The sequence below is a fragment of the Schistocerca serialis genome, chromosome 1 (genome assembly GCF_023864345.2).
Source record: "Schistocerca serialis cubense isolate TAMUIC-IGC-003099 chromosome 1, iqSchSeri2.2, whole genome shotgun sequence".
Lineage (NCBI taxonomy): Eukaryota > Metazoa > Arthropoda > Insecta > Orthoptera > Acrididae > Schistocerca > Schistocerca serialis.
The window spans coordinates 1,254,720,281-1,254,747,503 of record NC_064638.1 but is presented as its reverse complement, the minus strand read 5'-3'; the positions used below and the strand labels follow the sequence as shown (position 1 = coordinate 1,254,747,503).

Genomic DNA, 27,223 nt, shown 5'->3' with positions numbered 1-27,223 from the left:
GGCTGTCTTGTCACGCCACTACAAGGTGCATATCGGCCAACTCTTCAGCGGTACTCCTACACGTCGTAAAGATGTGTGCCACTGTTTACGCGCAGCTAACACTGCCGGAAAACAAAACCCTAGGCAGGGTCGGGCAGCGCTGAATGCAGACTTAAGGGCAACGAGGTCAGGTGGGCGTTACTACTGTTTACAGCATGAAACAAGATAAACAGCGCATACCGTCGACATGTGCACCGTTGTACATTACTTTCTGTGCAATACAAATACAAAGCAAGTATCCAAACGAAACACAATAGCTCCGTAACGAGCCGGAGACCGTGGGTCCCCCATACCAAAATACTAAGAAAGTATCCGTGAACAAACTCTAAAAGTATGCCGATGGAGCTCTAGTTCATCCAGCATACATGATATTCCATTTGTTTTATCGAAATTAAATGACATTTTGTCTAGAAGCAAACAGAAGAATGTATCATGGAGACATTAACTACTATGATTGCCGCTTCTCTAACTTTACTCGCTACGAAGGTATGAACAGTAGTAGGGTACAGTGTTGTACCTTGAGGATACTGTACCTCGAAGCACAGGGTAGGTCTTGGTTGGTGCTACAATCTAGTGACACATTTCAAAATCGCTCGAGAGTCCGCCATGAGCAGTTCCCGCAATTTTCTACTCTTTTGTTGTCGTGAGACATTATGTGTTTTGTGCAACATTTGTAAATATTTTGGGTTCTACACATTTAAGTGCTGTACGATATATTAAAGCTGTTTCGAGGAAAATTTTTGGCAAGTAAAATTCTTTATATTTTAAAAACTAAGTGAACGTGAACGTCATATTTCGTCGGCCGAGCACCACCTTGTACCTTAAATGGAAAAAGGTCTTCTGAATTGAAACAGGTCATATTTGCCAATGAATTGAGTTACTTCAATGTCTTAACAATTTTACCTGTCTTGAAAACGTAAATTTTGTGTACAAGTCCAATAGCTACTATTTTTAAAAACCTTTAAGTTATAATTGCCTTTTGATAGTACTTGTCCTTAATTTTGTCTCACAATCTGATTGTTGCTAGGGATGGCGGTTATCGCTGAAACAATCGGTTTTCGGTTATATCTATTTTTTTCAACTCCAGTTTAATCTGACATTTCCTGTTATTTCGTGCAATAAATGTAGAAATCCAACAAAGATTGAAAAATGTTGATTACCTCAGTTACAGGATACATAGAATAAAAATGTTATATATGAATATAGTAACTGTTCTCGAAAGAACAGATACTATTGTGACCGTGCAGCTTCTCTAGAGTGAATGATAATTAATTGAAACCCTCAGCTGCCGACAGGTGTTGCTGATATACCTCGATGGGGACAGCTGAAAATGTGTGCCCCGGCCGGGACTCGAACCCGGGATCTCCTGCTTACATGGCTGACGCTCTATCCATCTGAGCCGCCGAGGACACAGCTCAGGGTGTCAATTCATTATCATTTATTCTAGAGAAGCTGCATGGTCATCAATGGTATCTGTTCTTTCGAGAACAGTTACTGTCTTCATACATATATATAGCTAAAGGCTACCCAGCCATTGGCCTTCGTCTGTGCGAAAGCGCACAGGTTGCCCGAACTCATACGGGAATCGGCACCTTAGTTGTCGCGAGTAATGAGTGGATGGGCAAATATCTATTAGGTACATTACGTATGTAGATTGTGGACAGTTGGGAATGTGGGTCTTACGGGAAGCGTGCAAGGGATAAGTCCCTGCAGTCGCGCTATTCATCTGTGTCCTCGGTGGCTGAGGTGGATAGAGCGTCTGCCATGTAAGCAGCAGATCGCAGGTTCGAGTCCCGGTCGGCGCACACATTTCCGGCTGTCCCCATCGAGGGTATATCAACGGCAGCTGAGGGTTTCAATTAATTATCATTTATCAAAATATTAAATTAAATAGGCACGTAAAAATAAACTTAGTGCGTCCACCGTTCTCTGATTTTCTCGAAAAGTGATAAGTGATCGAATACTACAAGAAAATCAGTAGTAGTCTCCTACGGATTCTAACTTTTGGAACTCGGCTCAAAAATCTGTTTGGGTATTACGAATAGTCTCAGTGCTGAAGGGTGAGAACTGAGGTTGAAGAACGCTGTTTTTCGTGTTAATTTCTCCGTTTTCATGAGCTACAGCACATATTATGTAGACAGGCGCAGAAGGTTAGCTACTTTCTTTTTTTTATCGCAAGCTATGAATGAACTGTTATTTCTCCTCATATGATGTGAGTTCTTTGTGGCTATTCCCGCTTTTAACCTTTTAAAGGAAACGGATCATTGTACTTCATTGATACCGTACGTCGTAAGACACTTTTCAGTGTATGATTTGTGTTATTCTGTAATACAAGTGATGTCCGACGACGAAAGCGAGAAACGAATATATAGACCAGATGGGGCAAGTTTTGCACACTGCATGTACACATGTACTATCTAATAGAACACGCCGCATCGTAATAGTTAAACCAGCAGTTCTTCTGCCCTGTGTTTGTTGCTCGTTTCTGTCGGCATTGTTATTAAAAAGCACGGAAAGTTTTTCCCATTTTCTATTATAACACAAATTTCAGAGCAATGGAAATTTTACGAATAAAAATTACTTGTTTTTCCTTAAAAAAAGTTTATTTAAAAACGAAAAATTTTAGCACTGCTGCTATGGCTAATTGGTATATCAGTTTTTTTACCGGTCATTAGTAAAAAAATAAAAAAATACCTATCATAATCGAGGCCAAACAAAACCGAAAAATACCGGTTATTGAGAACTAAAATACCAGTATCGACTTTAACCGGTCGGTTTTCCACATTCGTATTGTATTGTAAAATGATAATGTAGAAAATAGACGATTAAATAAAGTAACGTAATGATTTTCTCGATTGCAACGCTATTTAATTTCAGTAGATTATTTGTTCCTAGGTACACGACCATGTTGTACCTTGAAACATTTTATCACTCCTGGAAAAATCTTGCTTTTACAGAGTAAGTTTTGTAATCTCATGAAAGACAGCAGCATACAAAAGGTGGTTGCGATCATTTAAAAATGTAATACTGAAAAACATCTATTACAAGACTGAAAAGCGTTCCAGGGTACAACACGCCTTCCTACATCATTTTAAACAGCATCCTGCATTTTTTATTCGGTAATCCACTTCCTCTCCTCGAGGCCTATTCGGAAACATATCACAGAGTATCGTTAACGTAAACATAACGTTTTTACAAACGAAACACAAAAATGAGTGTGACTCACCTGTACTGCGTATCCTCGTGTAGCACATTGGGTAATATAACTCCTGCACTCGCTGGGGTTGACACTAAGCAAAAGCCAAGAGAGTGGAAATGTACCCCGGTAATTCAGTCAACTGTCTTAAGTTGAAGATTTGTGTGAGTAGAATGTAAACCAAAGAAGAGAAGGTAAAAGCGATGGCCATCTACGGCGAATGTGATAAGGGGAACTGGTGACTTGTTAGAGTGCGATGTAAACTGGTTTATAGGACTGACGATCATCTGTTCAGGTTGAGGCGTGCTCATGTTTAATTCTTTGGAACAAAGCGAGAATGGTAACTTCAGCAGCCTCGTCTTTGCAAGCTCTATGAGAATTATGTTGCTTCAATTCACATTGCCGTTTCCTGGTTTCCTGAAACGTTACAACAAGACTCGGAAGCATCTATAGGAAAGGTGTTTTTTTTTTTTTTTTCTTTTCTCAGGATCTCGCCCTCTGCTGAGTTTCTCTGCCTGAGTAGCATTGCGACTATTTTCAACCACAGTAAAAGTTTTGTCAATGACTGCCTTTACTACACAAGCTATCGTTTAAAAGTGCTACTATACTGTGCTTCACATACTCATACTGTTAATAAGAAAACATTATTTCAATTACTTATGTACTAACTAACATTCCCCATATATCAGTAACATTTCTGAAGTTAGTTCTACTTCTTTTGTTTTACTGTGGACTTCAGTTTTTCCTGAGCATAAGGGTACCGTGATTTAAGCTATTCTAATGTTCACCGGCCAGTAAATACTTCAACTGTAAAAGTATCTATTTATTGCTGTCGGCTATAGGGCTTATTATGTGGTTTTTATCTGTCGTGATAGTAGTTACACAGAAACATAGGTAATTGAGAGTAACAAGCCGAATAAATCATGAACATTATTTCTTAACGAGCCACCACTGACCCTAGGCCCCTTTTACAAAAAGACTCAGAAAAACTAAAAAGTTTTCTTTGTGGAGTTCGGGTTCACTTTGTACGGGAAAGCTGCAGCACGGAAAATCGTAGCCAAATGCAGGAAGACCTGAAGGGCCGGTGCTTAGTGCAGAGGATAGCTTCTAATGCTCAGTTTAAATGAATGTACCGTACTGCACGTAAATAGATGGCACTGCATTACTGTTCGATTACACTATAGGTGAAAAATCACAGTAAACAACAACAACTATAAAATATCTGAGCGTAGCCTCTGCAGCGACCTAAAGCGGACGACCACATAAAACCTGTAGAAAAAACATATTGAGACTCATTGGAAGAATCTCAGCTGCAACTGAATCTCGAAGTTGACTTGCCACAAAACCCTTGTTTGCCCAATTCGTAATTATTCCTCGTCAGTGTGTGTTCCTTAACGAGCAGAATTAATATACAGAATCTAGCCGACTCTGAGAAGTGAAGTGGGTTTTTCTACAGTTGTGTTTGGTATACGCGAGAGCATGACGCAGATGCTCGGCAAACTCAAGTGGCAGATACTACAAGAGAGGTGTTGTGCATCACACAGATCTACTCGTGAAATTCTGAGGTCGTACTTTCCAAGAGTAGTCGTACTTTCTCCCACATACAGTTTGTGAAATGACCTCATGTGGTAAATCAGAGAAATCGGAGCTCACAGAGACTAAACGACAGCCCTCCCTCCCATGCACCATTCGCGATTGGATCAGGAAAGGCGAGGAAACGACACTAGTACCGTAAATACTCTCCACTACACACCATAAATTTGGTTGTAAATGAATCTACAAATGACAGTTCCGATAGGCTAAAACAAAGTACAAGGTACAACTAAAGTCTTTTTCACATTGAATGAAGAAATCAGTGCTAGTGAAAACAGCGGGTTACAGACCATAAACATTGAGCCTGGCCTCGTGGGAGACGGTGCCCATGGAGTTGGTAGCACTGCACGTGTAGAGGCCGCCATCTTGGACCCGCACGGATGATATGTTCACGTGGCTTACGACATCGCCTCGCTGATCCACATACTGCCCGATTGTGTATCTGCAACAAAAATGTTAGTTTTTCTCTCGTTAGTCCTTCGGAGTTCCACGCGCCACTCCGATTCCATCATATCATGTTCTTTTATCTTCCTGCCTCTCCAGTATTCCTGCATCCTTTTCACTGTTGTGCATTTTCATCTCCTCACTTCATTTTGAACTTATTTTCTCTTCCTTCTTTCCCATCTGAAACATCTTAAGTCTAAGTAGTCTCTGTCTGCTGTTTTTCTCATCGTAAGTTGTTTCTTTGTAAATATTTTTTGGCCTCTTGAATTTTATTTTTGACTTCGTCTGCAAGGGGTATTTGAAGATCTGTTTGATTAATCTATTGTCACCCGTTTGTATAAATGACCAAAGCATATTATGTCTTCTTTATGATTGTTTCTGTTATATTTTTTTTTTACAAACTGATATATTGCATCATTCATCAAGTCTGAAAAGAATATTATTATTTTTATTTCTTGAATCATATATTTATTTTTTATCACCCAGTACTGTTACACTGGTGACTAAAATGTAATGCAATTAGCTGAACGCCTGGTGGCATTGTCTGAGTATGTATTTACTCCTATCTTCTATCAGTCCATCTCCTCCTTCCGCCTCTCTGTCCATTTCCTGAGCTCCCTCTCCCTGTACACCTCCTTCACCCATCCTGTCCCTCTGTCCATCCATCTGCTCCTTCCCCCTCTTCCTGACTATCAGTTCCTCCCCTATCTGTTCACTTCCCGTTTCCTCCTCTGTCCATCTCTTCCTATCCCCTCTCCAGCTCCTCCACCCCATCTCTCTTTTCATCTTCTCCTCTCTCCTCGCCCTCCTTATCTCCTCCTCTCTTCTATGCCTGTCTCCTCCAATTTCCTTTCTTAGTTCATCTCCTACTCTCCCCTGCTTTTTTCCTTGCCCCTTCACTCTTCACCTTTCACCCCTACCCTAATAGGAGCTGGTGGTTCTTACCCCAGTGTATTTCTTTCCAGATCGGAACTAATATGTGTATCAAATTTGACTGAAATCGTTCCAGGGGTTTGAGATGAGCTTTTTACCCTTGTATTTGCTCACATACCTACATGTCAAATGTATTTCACGTATACTTAAAGTATTTCACAAATATTTCTACACATATTTCACCTGTATCCCTAGCGATTTTCGGCATACAATTTCATTTTCTAGCAGCAGAATGTTTATGACGTCGTATCTCCTAAATTACATATGGCAGAATGATATAATTTTGCAGGTACATCCAGTGGCATATGTGTCTACTGTCTGCGAAATGTGAATTGAATTAGTAGTAAGGAAGTAATAAATTAAAACGACAAACTTGATACGGCAGTTTTTCACGCACCTCGGGATATAAGAGTCATTTTTCTTGAGGTATTTCTCGTACAATGAAATATTTTTGTAGGTAAAAGCAGTGGCATATGTGGATACTGTCTGCGAAATGTTTTGTGAATATAGTGAAATGCTACACATGATGCGACACTTTTTCACGCATCTCAGTGTTTACGATGCAACATCTTGTGAACTACATGTCGTAAAATGATACAATTTTGCTTATACATTTAGTGGTATATGTGAATATTGTCTGTAAAATGTGTCGCGAATGCAGTTAGTAGTAAAAAAGTAATAAATTAAAACATCATAGTTAGTGCCACAGTCTTACTGCATGAACAGCGAAAACGTAGTGAGTAATAATGTTTTTTCTTTCACAAATTTATGGGGATTGTCAGCGGCAAAAAATTTTGTAGAGGTTTGAAATTATGTGTAAGTTTGTTGCAAGTCACTAATTGCTCTCACTCCCAAATACTGGATGAATAAAGTATGGGAATTCCCGCGTATTGGATTACACTGCTTTTTCATTCCCATCCCTTCGACAGGTATGTGGTTCTTACCCTCACAGCGATCCTCTCCAGACAGTAAGAGCAAAATCGGTCAAGTGGGTTAAGAGGAGATGTGGGATGTACATACATACACATACATACATATATATATATATACATATGTACTTCATACAACCATTTTTATAGTATTTTTGGGTATCAAAGCTATATGCAATTTATTTGAGAGACAAATTGATCCATCATCTGTCATCTTACAACAATGCAGGAATCGATCGACGCTCGTAGTTTATTTTGTCTTCTGATACAAAACACGGGAAAACTGTTTTTCATGTGTCACCGGAAGACAGATTACCCACAATGGCCAACATAATGGAAATCATTAATGAATTACGTTATTTCAGCTGGTCAGCTCTTGTGTCTGCAATTTAAAAATAGTTTCTCATGCTCGCTATTAGCAGATAGCATAGATTATGAATGTAGATTGATCCCTGCATTCTCATAAGGTGCCAGAAGATGGAGCTCTGAAGTGTCTAGAATGTCAGTTTGACATCAACAAACACAGCCTCATGTAAAAAGGAAGTGTAAAAGACAAAAAAATTCACGACTTACTAACAGTTTCATACAACATTGTAAATGTTTCACCGTACCTTTATATTAAAGGCTGACGTCCAAGTCAAGTTAAAGCATTGAAATATGACTCTGTGTACCTTTTAATTAGGACGGCACTACGTCGGCAGGGGGCAGTTCTGTTTTAGCATACCTCGCAAGAAGGCGTTTAAGCCAATTTATGCAACCGAAGGTGATATAGTCGGACTCCTCTTTACCGCAGCTTAGGTGTTTCTCGAATTGAAGTTATGGCGCACGATGATGATTCTGCAGCTTCTTCATCCACGGCATTTGTCCTATCAGTGACACACATAGGTAGCGGAGGATGTATTTGCGCTCAAGTCCTTACTGTTCTTCTCGAGGAGTGCCGCCATTATTTGATTCACATTTCCCTGATGAAGCTTTATCTCTTCGTAGAAAATTGACAGTTTGCATTCCACAAACACTAATTTTTCCATACTGTGTAGTCAACGAAACCATAAACATCTGATATTTCGTTTCCGTCAGTGTTGTCAACTGTCGCAGAGTGTTGTCAGCAGTCTTCTAAGCCGTCCGCAACAGATTGATTACCTCTTTCTATGTTAGGAGGTGTAGGGGCTGAGTTGCAGTCAGATTGTATGGTGACTTTCTCTCGCACTTGTCGATAAGCGTATTGGAGACGATGTAGGATAGCTATCAGCTCTTATGTTGCAATAGAAAATTTTATTTGCCTTGAGAATAAGAGCAATGTGCAGGCCGAAACAGCTCTGCCCAATCATAAACGGGACGGCAATACTCCCACAGAAGTTGTTCTGTACAAGATGCTTCTGGGAACCGTCGTCGAGTGGGCATCAGTAGTTTAGGGATCGATGATTGGAACGCGCATCAACTCTCTGCAGTGGGTGCCAAATGCAGCTTTGAAACTCTCCGTGGATTTTCTCCAGGATTTCAAGACGACAGAACTTCACCATGTAGCCAGAATATCCTACCTCCATGAAAGGCCAAGACGATCTATAGGTGACATGGTATCTAGGACAGCGCAGAACCCATATATTCATAAGAATGCCAGCTCCACAATGCCACTAGGTTGCAACGACTGCTGACGGACTCGTCTCAATGTCATCAGCGTACTAATATTACACTGTTTCAGCAGTGGTGCCGATCGACTCCAGGGAAAACTAACAGCAGTATCACGATCATCAGTCATCCATGACGTCAGTCAGAAAGGGACGAGCCGTCATGACACTCACAAATTGTTTGGACACTCGTCTTGAAGAGCCATTTGACCATGTCACATGATCGTGTCACATACGATTTTACCAGATGATAAATCAGACGCAGCTTATTGTTTCCATGTTGGAGAAGGCTCCGAATCTGTGTCCATTGTGTTCAGATTTTAGACTGCCTGAGAGTGATATCGACATTTCTGTCTCTTTCAGTGATGTCACAAAAAACGTGCTTTTGGCAGCTCTGTCTAAAGCAGACGCTATGAAAACCGTAAAAGTGCACCTCAAGTAACAAAACGAAATTTGGAAATTACGCCCTTTATCAAGCAAAGCAATAGACTCGTTAGTATCTGGAATTATAGAGAGATATATCGTGCCTTCATTTAATTTAATTTTAGTGAAATTCTCGCCGGATGGTGGCGTTGTCATGTTCTAGTGCGTCTTCTGAGACATTTACCTACTAAACATACCTGCAGTGGATGGAACTGTCAGTGCCACAAAAGAAAAAACGAGTATCTTTGACAATATCAAAACCGTTTGTTAAAACGCATCAAAGATTAATAGAAAGATATTCGAGAGTGAAGGTTCAACCACTCTGTTAATTTTCCTTTGTTGTACGCAGCGGTAAGCGAAAATCATACAGTGCTTGGTACCACTTCCTTGGGCTCAGCTTGTTGAAACTTCTAGAAACTCGTAAGAGATGCGCTCCGTAAAAGCCGTCCTCTCTGCCCACACCCCCATTCCTATCCCCCAGCCCACTCTAATCTGTACCACGTGGAGCTAACCGGCATTTCAAGGCGCAGCGTTAAATTTAGTTACTACCTCTTTAAAGAACATCACTCTTTGTCAACAGTTCTAAAAATATGATCGTCATTATTTAAATTTATAAGGAGAATGCGTCTTGATAGTTTAAATTTTGTGCTGCACTACCGACAAATACACTCCTGGAAATTGAAATAAGAACACCGTGAATTCATTGTCCCAGGAAGGGGAAACTTTAATGACACATTCCTGGGGTCAGATACATCACATGACCACACTGACAGAACCACAGGCACATAGACACAGGCAACAGAGCATGCACAATGTCGGCACTAGTACAGTGTATATCCACCTTTCGTAGCAATGCAGGCTGCTATTCTCCCACGGAGACGATCGTAGAGATGCTGGATGTAGTCCTGTGGAACGGCTTGCCATGCCATTTCCACCTGGCGGCATCCAGTCCCAAACATGCTCAATGGGGGACAGATCCGGAGATCTTGCTGGCTAGGGTAGTTGACTTACACCTTCTAGCGCACGTTGGTTGGCACGGGATACATGCGGACGTGCATTGTCCTGTTGGAACAGCAAGTTCCCTTTCCGGTCTAGGAATGGTAGAACGATGGGTTCGATGACGGTTTGGATGTACCGTGCACTATTCAGTATCCCCTCGACGATCACCAGTGGTGTACGGCCAGTGTAGGAGATCGCTCCCCACACCATGATGCCGGGTGTTGGCCCTGTGTGCCTCGGTCGTATGCAGTCCTGATTGTGGCGCTCACCTGCACGGCGCCAAACACGCATACGACCATCATTGGCACCAAGGCAGAAGCGACTCTCATCGCTGAAGACGACACGTCTCCATTCGTCCCTCCATTCACGCCTGTCGCGACACCACTGGAGGCGGGCTGCACGATGTTGGGGCGTGAGCGGAAGACGGCCTAACGGTGTGCGGGACCGTAGCCCAGCTTCATGGAGACGGTTGCGAATGGTCCTCGCCGATACCCCAGGAGCAACAGTGTCCCTAATTTGCTGGGAAGTGGCGGTGCGGTCCCCTACGGCACTGCGTAGGATCCTACGGTCTTGGCGTGCATCCGTGCGTCGCTGCGGTCCGGTCCCAGGTCGACGGACACGTGCACCTTCCGCCGACCACTGGCGACAACATCGATGTACTGTGGAGACCTCACGCCCCACGTGTTGAGCAATTCGGCGGTACGTCCACCCGGCCTCCCGCATGCCCACTATACGCCCTCGCTCAAAGTCCGTCAACTGGACATACGGTTCACGTCCACGCTGTCGCGGCATGCTACCAGTGTTAAAGACTGCGATGGAGCTCCGTATGCCACGGCAAACTGGCTGACACTGACGGCGGCGGTGCACAAATGCTGCGCAGCTAGCGCCATTCGACGGCCAACACCGCGGTTCCTGGTGTGTCCGCTGTGCCGTGCGTGTGATCGTTGCTTGTACAGCCCTCTCGCAGTGTCCGGAGCAAGTATGGTGGGTCTGACACACAGGTGTCAATGTGTTCTTTTTTCCATTTCCAGGAGTGTATATTCTAATGCAGCTTTTTGGGCGGCTATGTCTCTGAGCCTTTATCTACGAACCAAGCCAGTGATAAACTTTGTTTAAGTTATCTAGATACAGAAAAGTCTTCAGACATCAAACATTTCAGTGGATTTACTGGCAGTGGTAAGCATTGCCCTACATATTGTTAGATTTCGTGAACGTAACAGAATTATGCAAGAAGAAGCATAACTACTACACTGTCCAATTATACTGACATTAATTATTAACGGAAATTATAAAGTATTTGGAGTCACGAGGAAGAAAGGAGGAAAGTAGTTTGTAAGTGAAAGTTTAAAATATGATTCGAGAATTCTTGACAGTGTTTTCCTGAATTCTTATGGAGTCATAAAAACTTTAATTTGCAGCTACATGTAATATTGTCACTCATTTAGGAAATGCAGTTTGTGCCTTACAGCACTCACTGGGAACCCATGACCTGCGCATCATCAGCTGTGAACGCTACAACACGAAAACGACCAGCTTACTCCATTCTTCAATGCTCACCCATTTGTATCAGTTCTTTATTGGGTCTGATAACTGACGAACTACGCAAATTCAATTGTTTGATTTAAAAAATATGTTAATTAGCTGAATGTATTGGATGAACATTAAAACACAACTGTACGCAAAGAAAGAATGAATTCCTAGAGTTTTAAACATGGCTGTGTGGTCAGCGACCGTTTACAAAGTAAAATTAACAGCAATAGCAGCTCTCTGAGGTAAAAAAATGAGTCTTTTGACCCACGTTTCGGCACTACTATGAATGCCCTCATCAGAAATAAAACTCTCAAATTGGCGTGTCACGTATTAAACTAAAAATCAAGGGATAAAGCTTTAGTCACAAAATTTGTAAGAGATAGAATGCACAAAAGGCAGGCCACTATGGGTTGCTCCCATGCGTTGAGCTACAGTAGCAGCAGACTGTTTTGCGACAGAGGGCTGCTATTGCTGTTAATTTTAATGAACTGCTATATGCTTTAACAGAAAAGGCACGTTGTTTCCTAATGTTGGGGTACATTTGGATACCACATCAGAGCGCTTTTTGCCTCTCACCTGTGTCCCACTTGGGCAGCCGTCAGCGACTGGCCGTCGAGGTACCAGGTGAACTGCGGGGGCGGACTTCCCGCGGCGGAGCAGCGCAGGGAGACCGGCGGGCTCGGACTCAGCGCCTGCTCCATGAACGTCCACTGCAGCTCCGGCACCGTGTCTGCAACACCAGCGCCACGGTGTCTCAGTCTGGCACCCAGCGTCTGTTGTCTGGGCAAACAGCGGCCGGCAGCCAACCGGGTCTGTGTGCTTCCGGACTTTCCAATATATAAGCCACGATCTCTTCGGGATTTTGATCTAGCTTAGTATTTAAGCAGCTTAGTGTTTATGTATTTGTCTGACCATCTTCAGATTAAGTTGGGTTGAGTTGTTTGGGGGATAGACCAAACAGCGAGGTCATCGGTCTCATCGCATTAGGGACGGACGGGGAAGGAAGTCGGCCATGCCCTTTCAGAGGAACCATCCCGGCATTTGCCTGGAGCGATTTACGGAAATCGATGAAAACCTGAATCAGGATGGCCGGACGCGGGATTGAAACGTCGTCCTCCAGAATGCGAGTCCAGTGTCAGATTAAGTCTTTACCTCGGGTGAAAAGCGCTTATGGAACTTTGTGTTTCACTTTTTTTTTCTGAGGTAAATTCATCGAACAGACATGGCTGATACATTCATTATCACTATACTAACACAAGAAGCCTATAGTAACAATGAAAATAATAGTAGTAATTATATCAATAGTGAAAGAAAGGTGTGTTAAAGGGATCATATTGTTGTTGTTGTTGTAGTCTTCAGTCCTGAGACTGGTTTGATGCAGCTCTCCATGCTAATCTGTCTTGTGCAAGCTTCTTCATCTCCCAGTACCTACTGCAACCTACATCCTTCTGAATCTGCTTGGTGTATTCATCTCATGGTCTCCATCTACGATTTTTACCCTCCACTCTGCCCTCCAATGCTAAATTGGTGGTCCCTTGATGCCTCAGAACATGTCCTACCAATCGATCCCTCCTTCTAGTCAAGTTGTGCCACAAACTTCTCTTCTCCCCAATCCTATTCAATACCTCCTCATTAGTTATGTGATCTCCCATCCACACTACATACAAATACTTTCATAAATGACTTCCTGACACTTAAATCTATACTCGATGTTAACAAATTTCTCTTCTTCAGAAACGCTTTCCTTGCCATTGCCAGTCTACATTTTATATCCTCTCTACTTCGACCATCATCAGTTATTTTGCTCCCCAAATAGCACAACTCCTTTATACTTTAAGCGTCTCATTTCCTAATCTAATTCCCACAGCATCACCCGATTTAATTCGACTACATTCCATTATCCTTGTTTTGCTTTTGTTGATGTTCATCTTATATCCTCCTTTCAAGACACTGTCCATTCCGTTCAACTGCTCTTCCAAGTCCTTTGCTGTCTCTGATAGAATTACAATGTCATCGGCGAACCTCAAGGTTTTTATTTCTTCTCCATGGATTTTAATACCTACTTCGAATTTTTCTTTTGTTTCCTTCACTGCTTGCTCAATATACAGATTGAATAACATCGGAGAGAGTTTACAACCCTGTCTCACTCCCTTCCCAACCACTGCTTCCCTTTCATGCCCCTCAACTCTTATAACTGCCATCTGGTTTCTATACAAATTGTAAATAGCCTTCCGCTCCCTGTATTTTACCCCTGCCACCTTCAGAATCTGAAGGAGAATATTCCTGTCAACATTGTCAAAAGCTTTCTCTAAGTCTACAAATGCTAGAAACAAAGGTTTGCCTTTCCTTAATATAGGTTCCAAGAATAGTCGTAGGGTCAGCATTGCCTCACGTGTTCCAATATTTCTACGGAATCCAAACTGATCTTCCCCGAGGTCGGCTTCTACTAGTTTTTCCATTCGTCTATAAAGAATTCGCGTTAGTATTTTGCAGCCGTGACTTATTAAACTGACAGTTCGGTAATTTTCACATCTGTCAACACCTGCTTTCTTTGGGATTGGAATTATTATATTCTTCTTGAAGTGTGAGGGTATTTCGCCTGTCTCATACATCTTGCTCACCAGATGCTAGAGTTTTGTCAGTACTGGTTCTCCAAAGGCTGTCAGTAGTTCTAATGAAATTTTATCTACTCCCGGGGCCTTGTTTCGACTCAGGTCTTTCAGTGCTCTGTCAAAATCTTCACGCAGTATCATATCTCCCATTTCATCTTCATCTACATCCTCTTCCATTTCCATAATATTGTCCTCAAATACATCGCCCTTGTATAGACCCTGTATATACTCCTTCCACCTTTCTGCTTTCCCTTATTTGCTTAGAACTGGGTTTCCATCTGAGCTTTTGATATTCATTCAAGTGGTTCTCTTTTCTCCGAAGGTCTCTTTAATTTTCCTGTAGGCAGTATCTATCTTACCCCTAGTGAGATAAGTCTCTACATCCTTACATTTGTCCTCTAGCCAACCCCGCTTAGCCGTTTTGAACTTCCTGTCGATCTAATTTTTGAGACGTTTGTATTCCTTTTTGCCTGCTTCATTTACTGCATTTTTATATTTTCTCCTTTAATCAATTAAATTCAATATTTCTTCTGTGACCCAAGGATTTCTACTAGGCCTCGTCTGTTTACCTCCTTGATCCTCTGCTGCCTTCACTACTTCATTCCTCAAAGCTACCCATTCTTCTTCTACTGTATTTCTTTCCCCCATTCCTGTCAATTGTTCCCTTATGCTCTCCCTGAAACTCTGTACAACCTCTGGTTTAGTCAGTTTATCCAGGTCCCATCTCTTTAAATTCCCACCTTTTTGCAGTTTCTTCAGTTTTAATCTACAGTTCATAACCAATAGATTGCGGTCAGAGTCCACATCTGCCCCTGGAAATGTCTTACAATTTAAAACCTGGTTCCTAAATCTCTGTCTTACCATTATATAATCTATCTGAAACCTGTCAGTATCTCCAGGCTTCTTCCATGTATACAACCGTCCTTTATGATTCTTGAACCAAGTGTTAGCTATGATTAAGTTGTGCTCTGTGCAAAATTCTACCAGGCGGCTTCCTCTTTCATTTCTTACCCCCAATCCATATTCACCTACTACGTTTCCTTCTCTCCCTTTTCCTACTACCGAATTCCAGTCGCCCATAGGATTTGTTAATCACCCTGTAATCACTAAATCTGAGAGAGCTCCCAAGTGCACAGGCTGAAGTATCACGGAGGATAACTGAAGAAATAAATGATGCTGAATGATTAAAGAAGTCTTAACTCCCTTATCGTGTAGACACAATGAGGCAGTGATAATAATAATAATAATTTAACATGACTGGTACAGATCGGTTCTCGACCTTATATCACTTCACTTACATTTTATTTCATTATTAAAACAGACAGTGCCGACTGTTGGGTGGTGGCTGAAAGGTTCTCACGCATGGAAGCGGATTCCAGGACTACCCGTGATAACTGTTATGTGAGAAAGGAAAGCTTTGCTCAAAAGCCCGGTGGCATTGGGGGAGGTTCCCAGCGCCTACTCGGTGTATTCTGAAGTTATGGGTTGTGGGAGTTAACTCCTGACGCGCCGCCACAGTAGAGCCTTAGCCCCCAAATGCCCACATGAGGTGTAGCAACTACCTATTGAGCTTGTGTGTCAACGAGAATCCTGTCCTTCCGTTCCCACGAAAAGTGAGAAATTTCGGGTAATCTGACCAGTATTTCTGATTGCCCAATCCTGTGTATTGCCTCCCCTTCTAGACACTGTGTATTCTCAGTCAACCAACAGTAACAGAGCGTTCAAACTCGGTACCGACCTAGTAAATTGTTTACATGTGTTTGTAAACCATGTATGGGAAACTTTTGCAGCATTCCCCTCTGTTTCATGCTTCGAGGCACTTTTACGTTCGTCACATGGGCTGCAAGCTTGTTTCCGCCTCTCCAACAGAGTTTATGCTACGAGTAGAGAACTTTGAATTCTTGTCATTCGTTTCGTGGCAGTCGTTCCGTGCCGACTCGACTATAACTAGCTTTCTAGCTGTCGTCCTAAGCTGACGGTGCAGTTCAAACATGTAAGTGGCATGTTTTGCTATGGTATGAGGTATTAGTTTCATATCTCAGCATCTCGCATTTATCTGGGCGTTTCTATATCTTGGATGTGGAGTTCATTGGGTTGTTTCTGTTGTTAATTTGAAAATGCGTGTTGCAGAGATGAGGAACTATGGTTCTTTCCTCTTTCAGTCTTCCTTACACTGTCTATAAAGTCCCACATCATTGGCTTCAGTTCCTCATGTTAATATTCTGTTGTTTTGTTTTACAGCACTAACGTTGGAGTAGGGTCACATGTGGTTTTTATTCTGAGTAAACATTTAGTAATTTGTAAAATCGACTTATATTTAGCTAATGAACCCTACTTTCTACAACTTCTCCCATGATTAGGCGACTCTTATTTTAGAAATACAATCAGAAATACACTAAGGTGTTGTTTCAGTGTCATCGTGTCACACTTGTGCGCACTGGCCGAATTATTAATGGAATGTTGCATAACATGCAAAACAGTTTGTTGTGGTGACAAATCGGTAGCGCCCGCACGCTTTTATTTCAGAACTCAAACCGTTACTAACGCAAGATAGTTTCGATATTATTATTAATAATAAAAGATTAAGAAGTAAGTAGCAACGTTACAGAAATTCTTTTCTTACAACAACCGCTTTCGGCCCCCAAGGCCGTTATCCTGTGGCACACATCAGTCGTCGTCAGAGAACAGTGGCGTCTGTTTACATTATACCTCAAATTATTGTGAACTTAATGGCATAAAATTAACAGTTAGATCTTGTGTTTGTCTGGCATCCTTACTACGAGAGCACTTAAGATCGAATTGTAAACATAATTAGTTTTTGCTTAACATTTACTAAACTCTTTTTCCTTTCATTGTTCTCGAGGGAAAGTTAATTGTCATTGTGTAAGTGCACGAACAAGGAATTTTTAATATACAGAGACTATTTTAGCCAAAATATCTTATTGCGCGAATGCGCCGTTGCTTAGGTGCCTTTTTAGACCAGTTTGACACTATTTCCTGTCTTGATGGTCCACAAAGTGCCCTACATCCATTTATCACCAAACATAGCTAAAAGTTCAAAGCGAGCAGAAAACGCACAACTTTCTAAAATATTTTATTTTAGTTGTACTTTGTAGCTTCAATAAACTTTACAAAGACCTTCATGTAACATTACAGGCTGTTACTTTTTACGAAACTACCCTTTCGGTCAGGAAGCATTTTACAGCACTCCTTGTACATCTTGGTATTAACCATATCTGCGACGGAAATTGTTCTCTGACCGGTACTAAAGAACGGTTTTAACGGCATCTTAGGGCTATGTACGATGTCATTTCTAAAGCACCAGTTTCTGTTGTCTTATAAAAGGGCAAAACCACAAGTGCACAAGATAAGGTACCACTACCAGAACGACGGTCATCAGCACTGGCCAGGACCGTATTCTAAGTTCGAATACGTTAAAGAGCAACCACGAAAATAGATGTGTCATCTTGAATTTATTTATTTATATTTATTTAATTTTAATTTATTTATGTATAGGCCGTCGGGGTAACAATCGAACGCAAGATGTAAAGGACGCATGCAATCAGTGTGCTTGATTGCATCTTAGTTTGTGGGTGCCTTGCGTAATGTAGACTCCAACTCCGAAATTGTAAAGGCCTTGGAACGTGTCAAGGTTACCATGAGCATGGTGAATGGAGGATAATCGCCACTGTCGGAGTATATGGCCAACATCGTGACTACTGTGGACTGAAACAGCGGATTGATGGGCCACTGTGCAGTGAACCCCTCACAGTTTCACTGCTGGACGGCAACAAATGATTAGCAGCCATGTTGATAAAAACATGTCCTCACCAGGAAACATGTGTCAGAGATGAGCACTAGGATTCGGACGTAGCAGTTGGATGCTTGAAGCATCTGAAAAGGTTATCTGGACTGGTGACTCGCGTTAGACGGCAATGATAGTGTACGAGTACGTCTGGATCCTCAAGAAGTGACGAATCCCACTTAACAACTCAACAGGGCGTTGTTCAATCAGGTGGTGGAGGTATCCTCGTGTTGGTATGCTTATACAGAATGAGAATGAGGTCCTCATGGTTGTGCCACCAATTCTAATCGGCATATGATACAGGAAAATACTCTCCAATTGCGTCCATCGTTCTGCTCAGATTTGTTAATGTACGAGGGGCATTCTATAAGTAATACAACACTATTTTTCTCTTGGCCAGTTGTGGTTGAAAGAATGCGAAATTTGCTGTGGGACATCGTGGAGTATTTCTGCATTAGCCGCTACAGTTTCAATAATAGTAACGGAGGTGCGTTCCAAGCAGAAAGTTATCATTGAGTTTCCTTTGGCGGAAAACCAGAACATTGCAGATATTCATAGGCTTTTGTAGAATGTCTACAGAGATCTGACAATGAACAAAAGCGCACTGAGTCGTTGGGAGAGGTGTCTGTCATCATCACAAGGTCGCGCTAACCTATCCGATTTCCCCCATGTCGGTGGATGCACAGAGCTGTGACTCCTGGAATGTTGGAACGTGCGCACACCATCGTTCGAGGTGATCGACGAATCACAATTAAACATCGCGCTGCTCAGCTGGACATTTATCTTGGTAGTGCTGATATACCAGTTGGGGTAGTGAAAGGTGTGTTCCCGCTGGGTTACTTGTCACCAAACAGGAGACCATAAAGAGCAACGAAGAACCATTTGTGCGGAACTGCTTGTGTGTTGAAAGGTTGAAGGTGACAGTTTTTCTTGTGAACATTGTTATGGGCCATGAAACATGGATTCGATACTTCCACCGGAACGAAACGGTAATCCATGGAGTGACGTCACACCACCTCTCCTCCGGAGAAAAAGCTCAAAGGCACACAGTCGGCTGGTAAAGCCATGGCGACGGTCTTCTGGGATTTGTAATGTGACAACATGCCGGCTAGCGAATGCCGGGCATAGACAAGGCGCAACGGTAGAGAAAGTGGATGCATACGCCATCTGTGGGCCAGAATCGAAGGCAAAGCAGAAGTGCTTCCACCTGGTGGCAGCTAAATTAAAGAACACTATGCGGGAGACAGTGTCTGGCTTGTGATGCACTCTGACAGCGAAATAACAAAAGAATGAAACTAAATAATATTGTTATGTGTAGTAAAAATATAAATGTAATATTACTTTAATATATGAAAATGACTGTAATTGAATATTGTAATGCTATGGTATGTTTAATTGTAAATAGAGAACTTGGCGTAATGTAAAATAATGTTTAGGTGTGAGGGGAATCCCCAAGAATGAGAACAGTGTACAGGTTGGCGCGTAATATTGGCTGTAGAAGTAAGTTGGCGTAGCTCTGAGGCAGAACAAGTGTTAAGTGGCGTAAAAGTGACTGCCGGTGTGTGCTACGGTAACGTTGCTAACGGACCATTTAGAAGTGAGCTGAAAACAGATATCGACTTCGTTCATCGTACGGTTACAAGCTAAATGGACACTAAGGCTTGTAAGACGTGGTATTTCGAAGGAGATGGGCTGTGAGCGGCAAAATAGTACGGTTTCCCGCTCTGAGGTATATGACACTGCATGGTGCAATGCTGTGATAATTGCGACGCATTGCTTGTGCCAACGGCGAGGTGTGAAGGGACCAGTAGCCGCATCCAACGGCGTATTGTGATTTCAGTAACTGATGAAGTCCATTGGTGAGCTCACTTCGGTAGCAACGAACTAGAAGTTATCTCACAGGAGTATTATTATGAACAGTGGTTGTTATACCGACGCCATTACCAGTACATTTATATTTTGTGAATCAGTTTGTGTAATAGTCAAACCAAGTTCTCTACAGTGTGTAAAGTTTGGAGGCAATAATAATTTTGTGGTTTAAATTGCATTCCCCGAGTGTAATCAATTATATAAATGAAATAGCTCACTATTACCCCATATCCAGTGATTTCTATGTGCTGTAACATCAGTGAACAGTTATGGTGCGTGAGTATCGGTGTAGCTATATTTCAAGAGAAAATAGTCGGAATTAACGCCGAAATTGCCAGCAGACGCCGCTTCATGCAACGGATGGAAGATGCCAGGTACTGTGCCACCTTAATTACTATCCATCTCGATGTGGTGACTTTTCAATACATTGCCATAGTCAAAAATTACTCGGTTCCGTCCGAGCAACGTGATTCTCAATTAGTGTTTTCAGTAACTATGTTGACAAGCAGATCTACACTCCTGGAAATTGAAATAAGAACACCGTGAATTCATTGTCCCAGGAAGGGGAAACTTTATTGACACATTCCTGGGGTCAGATACATCACATTATCACACTGACAGAACCACAGGCACATAGACACAGGCAACAGAGCATGCACAATGTCGGCACTAGTACAGTGTATATCCACCTTTCGCAGCAATGCAGGCTGCTATTCTCCCATGGAGACGATCGTAGAGATGCTGGATGTAGTCCTGTGGAACGGCTTGCCATGCCATTTCCACCTGGCGCCTCAGTTGGACCAGCGTTCGTGCTGGACGTGCAGACCGCGTGAGACGACGCTTCATCCAGTCCCAAACATGCTCAATGGGGGACAGATCCGGAGATCTTGCTGGCCAGGGTAGTTGACTTACACCTTCTAGAGCACGTTGGGTGGCACGGGATACATGCGGACGTGCATTGTCCTGTTCGAAGAGCAAGTTCCCTTGCCAGTCTAGGAATGGTAGAACGATGGGTTCGATGACGGTTTGGATGTACCGTGCACTATTCAGTGTCCCCTCGACGATCACCAATGGTGTACGGCCAGTGTAGGAGATCGCTCCCCACACCATGATGCCGGGTGTTGGCCCTGTGTGCCTCGGTCGTATGCAGTCCTGATTGTGGCGCTCACCTGCACGGCGCCAAACACGCATACGACCATCATTGGCACCAAGGCAGAAGCGACTCTCATCGCTGAAGACGACACGCCTCCATTCGTCCCTCCATTCACGCCTGTCGCGACACCACTGGAGGCGGGCTGGACGATGTTGGGGCGTGAGCGGAAGACGGCCTAACGGTGTGCGGGACCATAGCCCAGCTTCATGGAGACGGTTGCGTATGGTCCTCGCCGATACCCCAGGAGCAACAGTGTCCCTAATTTGCTGGGAAGTGACGGTGCGGTCCCCTACGGCACTGCGTAGGATCCTACGGTCTTGGCGTGCATCCGTGCGTCGCTGCGGTCCGGTCCCAGGTCGACAGGCACGTGCACCTTCCGCCGACCACTGGCGACAACATCGATGTACTGTGGAGACCTCACACTCCACGTGTTGAGCAATTCGGCGGTACGTCCACCCGGCCTCCCGCATGCCCACTATACGCCCTCGCTCAATGTCCGTCAACTGCACATACGGTTCACGTCCACGCTGTCGCGGCATGCTACCAGTGTTAAAGACTGCGATGGAGCTCCGTATGCCACGGCAAACTGCCTGACACTGACGGCGGCGGTGCACAAATGCTGCGCAGCTAGCGCCATTCGACGGCCAACACCGCGGTTCCTGGTGTGTCCGCTGTGCCGTGCGTGTGATCGTTGCTTGTACAGCCCTCTCGCAGTGTCCAGAGCAAGTATGGTGGGTCTGACACTCCGGTGTCAATGTGTTCTTTTTTCCATTTCCAGGAGTGTATATTGTTCTTTAATTAAGCGTTCAAGGAAATTGCTGCCACCACAGTACACATTGTGCCTTCAGCACAATGCAAGCTCAATAACATGAAATTCAATAATTACAATTTGTGTAGTTTACATTAACCTAAAACAAGTCATGTGTGTTTATGTATCGTGAAACGATTTCAGGATGTGGTATTGTTTTAAATGAATAATGTCCTCCTGCTAGGCAATATCAAACATACAGAATTAAGTGCTCCCTGTTCAGTCACTTCAGAGATATTATCAGTGCTACTAATAATCAAATAGCGACGTAAAAATAAGTTTGTTACGCGCCATTATCATTATTCATTCAAAAAATTCCGTGTAGTAGTTGGATCACCACAGGGTGTCTATTCAAACGTATTATACGCGAGAGCCGCTTTCCGGAAGTCCGATGCCGCATGGTCTAATAATAATACAGTAAATTCGGGTAGTGACATCGCAGACTCTGAAGGGTTTATTCTGTGTGATGCTCTCCCTCATGGTTCAACGATCAAGTCTGAAATGTATTGCGTTACCCTCAGGAAACTGAAGGAACGCCTTCTGCATGTTGGTTGCCACAAAAATGCAAACCGACTTTTCTTCCCCATGACAACACAAGGCTTCGCACAAGTGTGTGCACCATAGAGGAATTCACAAAACTTTACTGGAGTGTTCTTCGTCATCCACCCTACAACCCGGATGTCGCACCTTCCCACCTCTATCTGTTTGGCCCAATGAAGGATGCACTCCGCAGCAAGCAGTGCGTGGATAATAAGGAGGGTATTGATGTAGCAACATGTTGGCTCCAACGTCGACTGGTAGAGTGGAACCATGCGGGCACGCAGGCCGTGCCAGTAACATGACGGTAGGTCCGTTGCCACGAACGTAGGTTATGTTGAAAAATAATGCCTTGCAGCCAGAAGAGTGGATAATAATATGGTGCACCGGAATCCTAAATAAAACCAATCTGCTTTCAGAAAATGCATTACTTATTGATCACCTCTCGTACTTTCAGCAAGACAGGCATTATCCATTTGCTCCAGAATTGTGTTTCAAAGACACGTTTATTTGTCCGGTCAAAGCAGTTATTGAGATGAATAAGCTCCCTCCTACTCTCCTGCTTTTGCAACACTTACTTATCTCGGGGCCATTTAAGTTTTTGACCATGTTTTTCTGGCTAAGGCATACTAGACAAAATTTTGAATATGGACGAAGTAAATATTCCAGAATTCGAATCGAGAACAGCTACCAACATAGAACGTAGAAGTAAATATTCTCGGAGTAGTGGAGCAACTTAAATCACTTAATAAAAGCAAGTCTTCTGGTCCAGACTGTATACGAATTGGGTTCCTTTCGGAGTATGCTGATGCATTAGCTCCATACTTACCAATCATATACAACCGTTCGCTCGACGAAAGATCCGTACCCAAAGACTGGAAAGTTGCACAGGTCACACCAATATTCAAGAAAGGTAATTGGAGTAATCCACTAAATTACAGGTCGATATCGTTAACGTCGATATCCAGCAGGATTTTAGAACATATATTGTGTTCGAACATAATGAATTACCTCGAAGAAAATGGTCTATTGACACACAGTCAACGTGAGTTTAGAAAACATCGTTCCTGTGAAACACAAGTAGCTCTTTATTCAGATGAAGTGTTGAGTGTTATTGACAAGGGATGTCAGATCGATTCCGTATTTCAACAAGGCTTTTGATACTGTACCACACAAGCGGCTCGTAGTGAAATAGCGCGCTTGTGGAATATTGTCTCAGTTATGTGACTGGATCTGTGATTTCCTGTCAGAGAGGTTACAGTTCGTTGTAATTGATGGAAAGTCGTCGAGTAAAACAGAAGTGATTTCTGGCGTTCCCGAAGGCAGTGTTATAGGCCCTTTGCTGTTCCTCATCTATATAAACGATTTGGGAGACGATCAGAGCAGCCGTCTTCGGTTGTTTGCAGATGACGCTGTCGTTTATCGACTAATAAAGTCATCAGAAGATCAAAATAAACTGCAAAACGATTTAGAAGAAATATCGGAATGGTGCGAAAAGTGGCAGTTGACCTTAAATAACGAAAAGTGTGAGGTCATCCACATGAGTGCTAAAAGGAACGTGTTAAACTTCGGTTACTCGATGAATCAGTGTAATCTAAAAGCTGTAAATTCAACTAAATACCTAGGTATCACAATTGCGTACAATATAAATTGGAAAGAACACACAGAAAATGTTGTGGGGATGGCTAACTAAAGACTGCGTTTTATTGGCATGACACTTAGAAAATGTAACAGACCTACTAAGGAGACTGCCTACACTATGGTTGTCCGTCCACTTTTAGAATACTGTTGCGCGTTGTGGGATCCTTACCAGATAGGACTGACTGAGTACACTGAAAAAGTTCAAAGAAAGGCAGCACGTTTTGTATTATCGCGAAATATGGGAGAGAGTGTCACAGAAATGATACAGGATTTGGTATGGGCATCATTAAAAGAAAGGCGTTTTTCGCTGCGACGGAATCTTCTCACGAAATTCCAATCACCAACTTTCTCCTCCGAATGCGAAAATATTTTGTTGGCACTGACCTTCATAGGGAAGAACGATCGCCAAGATAAAATAAGAGTAATCAGAGCTCGTAGGGAAAGATACAGATGTTCATTCTTCCCGCGCACTATACGAGATTGGAATAATAGAGAATTGTGAAGGTGGTTCGATGAACTCTCTGCCAGGCACTTAAATGTGATTTGCAGAGTATCCATGTAGATGTAGATGTTGATGGAGACTTACCGCAATTCACCTGCATTATACACCATGTTGTTCGATCCTTTACAAACCTGCGTTTTAATGTAACTGGAAAGAATAAGCCCTGAAACAAAGCTTTATGACCGAGAGTTTCTTTAAATATTATTTTTTCGTTTTTGTTCAAACCAGAAAGAACAACTACCTGACAGGACAACATATTAGTAACCCGCCTTAGAAGAGCACATCAGCCGCCCTGGAGCAATGTGGGTGGCGTAGAGCTGCTGCCAGGCGGTCGTATGAACCCCACCGCCGATGTTAGTCGAGGCACTGCCAGTCGGTTGTATGGGATCAACACAGAAAGATGGGTCGACGTGGGGACGTGACGGAACGCCAGACGTTCCCATGACTGCACCGTCAATGAAACTGTTCGATTTGTTGGTATATCAGTGCGGACTGTCAACCATGTCTACAAAGAGTGGTGTACCACCAGCAGTCAAATAACACGGCGTCGGAATAGTAGTTGTAAAAAGACCGTAACCGACAGAGATCAGAGACGAGTGTCATGTCAGTGACAATCAGTTTTAATCTTGAAAGCAACTGCGGCTGTCAATATAGTGCAGGTCAAACTACAATCAGCTTCTGAGAAGCGAACACTGCGAAGGGACCTGCTAGCATTGAACATTTGGAAACCGGTACCTGACAAAAGGCTGTTGCTCATAGAGGCAGGAAGAGCTGCGAGTCTTAAATGGACGAACTGCTATATCTCACGTTTTGAGATACCTAAGAAACGACACTTTCCAAATCAACAAGAGAAAGGTTCATTACCACGTAGTAGGACACTTAGACTTCGTAGACTTAGAGAAAGCTTTTGACAATGTTGATTGGAATACTCTCTTTCAAAATCTGAAGGTGGCTGGGGTCAAATACAGGGAGCGAAACTCTATTTACAATTTGTACAGAAACCAGATCAGAGCAAAACCCGGATAATGGAATGTAGTCAAATTAAATGAAGTGATGATGAGGTAATTAGATTAGGAAATGAGACACTTAAAGTAGTAGGTGAGTTTTGCTACTTAGGGAGCAAAATAACTGATGATGGTCGAGGTAGAGAGGATATAAAACGTAGGTTGGCAATGGCAAGAAAAGCGTTACTGAAGAAGAGAAGTTTACTAACGTCGAGTATAGATTTAAGTATCACGATGTCTTTTCTAAAAGTATTTACATGGAGCGTAGCCATGTATGAATGTGAAACATGTACGATAAATAGTTTAGACAAGAAGAGAATAGAAGCTTTCGAAATGTGGTGCTACAGAAGAATGCTGAAGATTAGATGGGTAAATGACGTAACTAATGAGGAGGTACTCAATACCAGCGGTGTCCAGAAATTAAGTTCCGATCGGTTATGAAATGGAAACAACTATGAAAATCCTATAAAGCTTTGCAGAGATGTCTTGGACAGTGTCTCTAGTATGATCCTAGATAGTATCACGTCGCTCTTCTCATTTCTGAGCTCTCAGTGAACGCGTAAAGATGTCTAGAAAATAGTGTCTCCCACCAAGTACGAGGGCTGGTGAGAAATTTCGCCTGAAGCTGTGCAGCGAACAATACATAATTGTCGTACGGTTTCTTCTTCAAGACAATTCTCAGCTGCATTCTGCAGGGGCAATGAAGATGCTCCTGGATCGTTTTCAATCGGAAATGTTTGATTACCCATAACACAGCGCGTAATTGCCTCCCTCTGAGTGTCATCTCTGCTCACATGAACCGCTGGCTATGAAGACAACATTTTAGCACAGACAACGAGCTGTAGCCCAGCGTAGAAAATTGGCGGAAAGCACTGGCGGCTGCCTTCTATGATGAGGTTATTGGAAAGTTTATACAACGCTGTGACAAATGTCTAAGTCAGAACGGCAACTAAGTAGAGAAGTAGCTGGAAGGTGTAGCTAACCGTTACAAATAAAACATTTCTGATTATCACTGTCGTTTCCATTTCGCGATCAATCGGAACTTACTTTCTGGACAGCCCTCGTAGAATTGGGGAGAAGACCACAACAACAACAACAATAATAGGACACTAAAAAAACTACTTACGAAAGTTAATACCAAATCCTTTCAGTCTAGTATCAGGCGTTCGCCCGAATACAACAAAGTTAATTATAATGCTAGAACGTCAAGACGAAGCCAATGCAGTTTCCCACTGGAAGAAAGGATAGTGTACTCGGTAGAAGCTGGCCGAGACACTTCTCGGAGGCGATGCTGGAGAAGTCCAACGTCTCGTGGCGATGACTCCAACCAGGAAGTGACTGAAGGATTAGGATTATCTGGCATAGATGTCTGCCTGCCCAAAGTGTCACCAGAGAACTGCTGATGGGTTTTTTTGTGGTAGTTTAAGGTACAGCGTCACCGGTGGATCTCGGTCTTGGTGTAAGGGTAAATTTGTTCAATCCTACACATTATTGTGGGTGTGGCGGTGGGACCTGAAGTGCCGTACCACCCTCCGACAGTGAAAGTTCAAGGTAGCAGGCAATAGGTATCACAAGTGCATG

At 42.9% G+C, this 27,223-nt stretch overlaps 1 protein-coding gene across 1 annotated transcript in view; it reads right to left on the bottom strand.

The window, feature by feature from the left end:
* LOC126456748 (Down syndrome cell adhesion molecule-like protein Dscam2) overlaps positions 1-27,223 on the bottom strand; it is a 660,038-nt gene that overhangs the window by 285,003 nt on the left and 347,812 nt on the right. Inside the window, exons 8-9 of the mRNA XM_050092498.1 lie at positions 12,288-12,441; positions 5,119-5,270 (exon numbers count right to left, since the gene is read on the bottom strand). Coding sequence (XP_049948455.1) covers positions 5,119-5,270; positions 12,288-12,441 — 306 coding nt within the window. The remainder of the gene's footprint in view (positions 1-5,118; positions 5,271-12,287; positions 12,442-27,223) is intronic.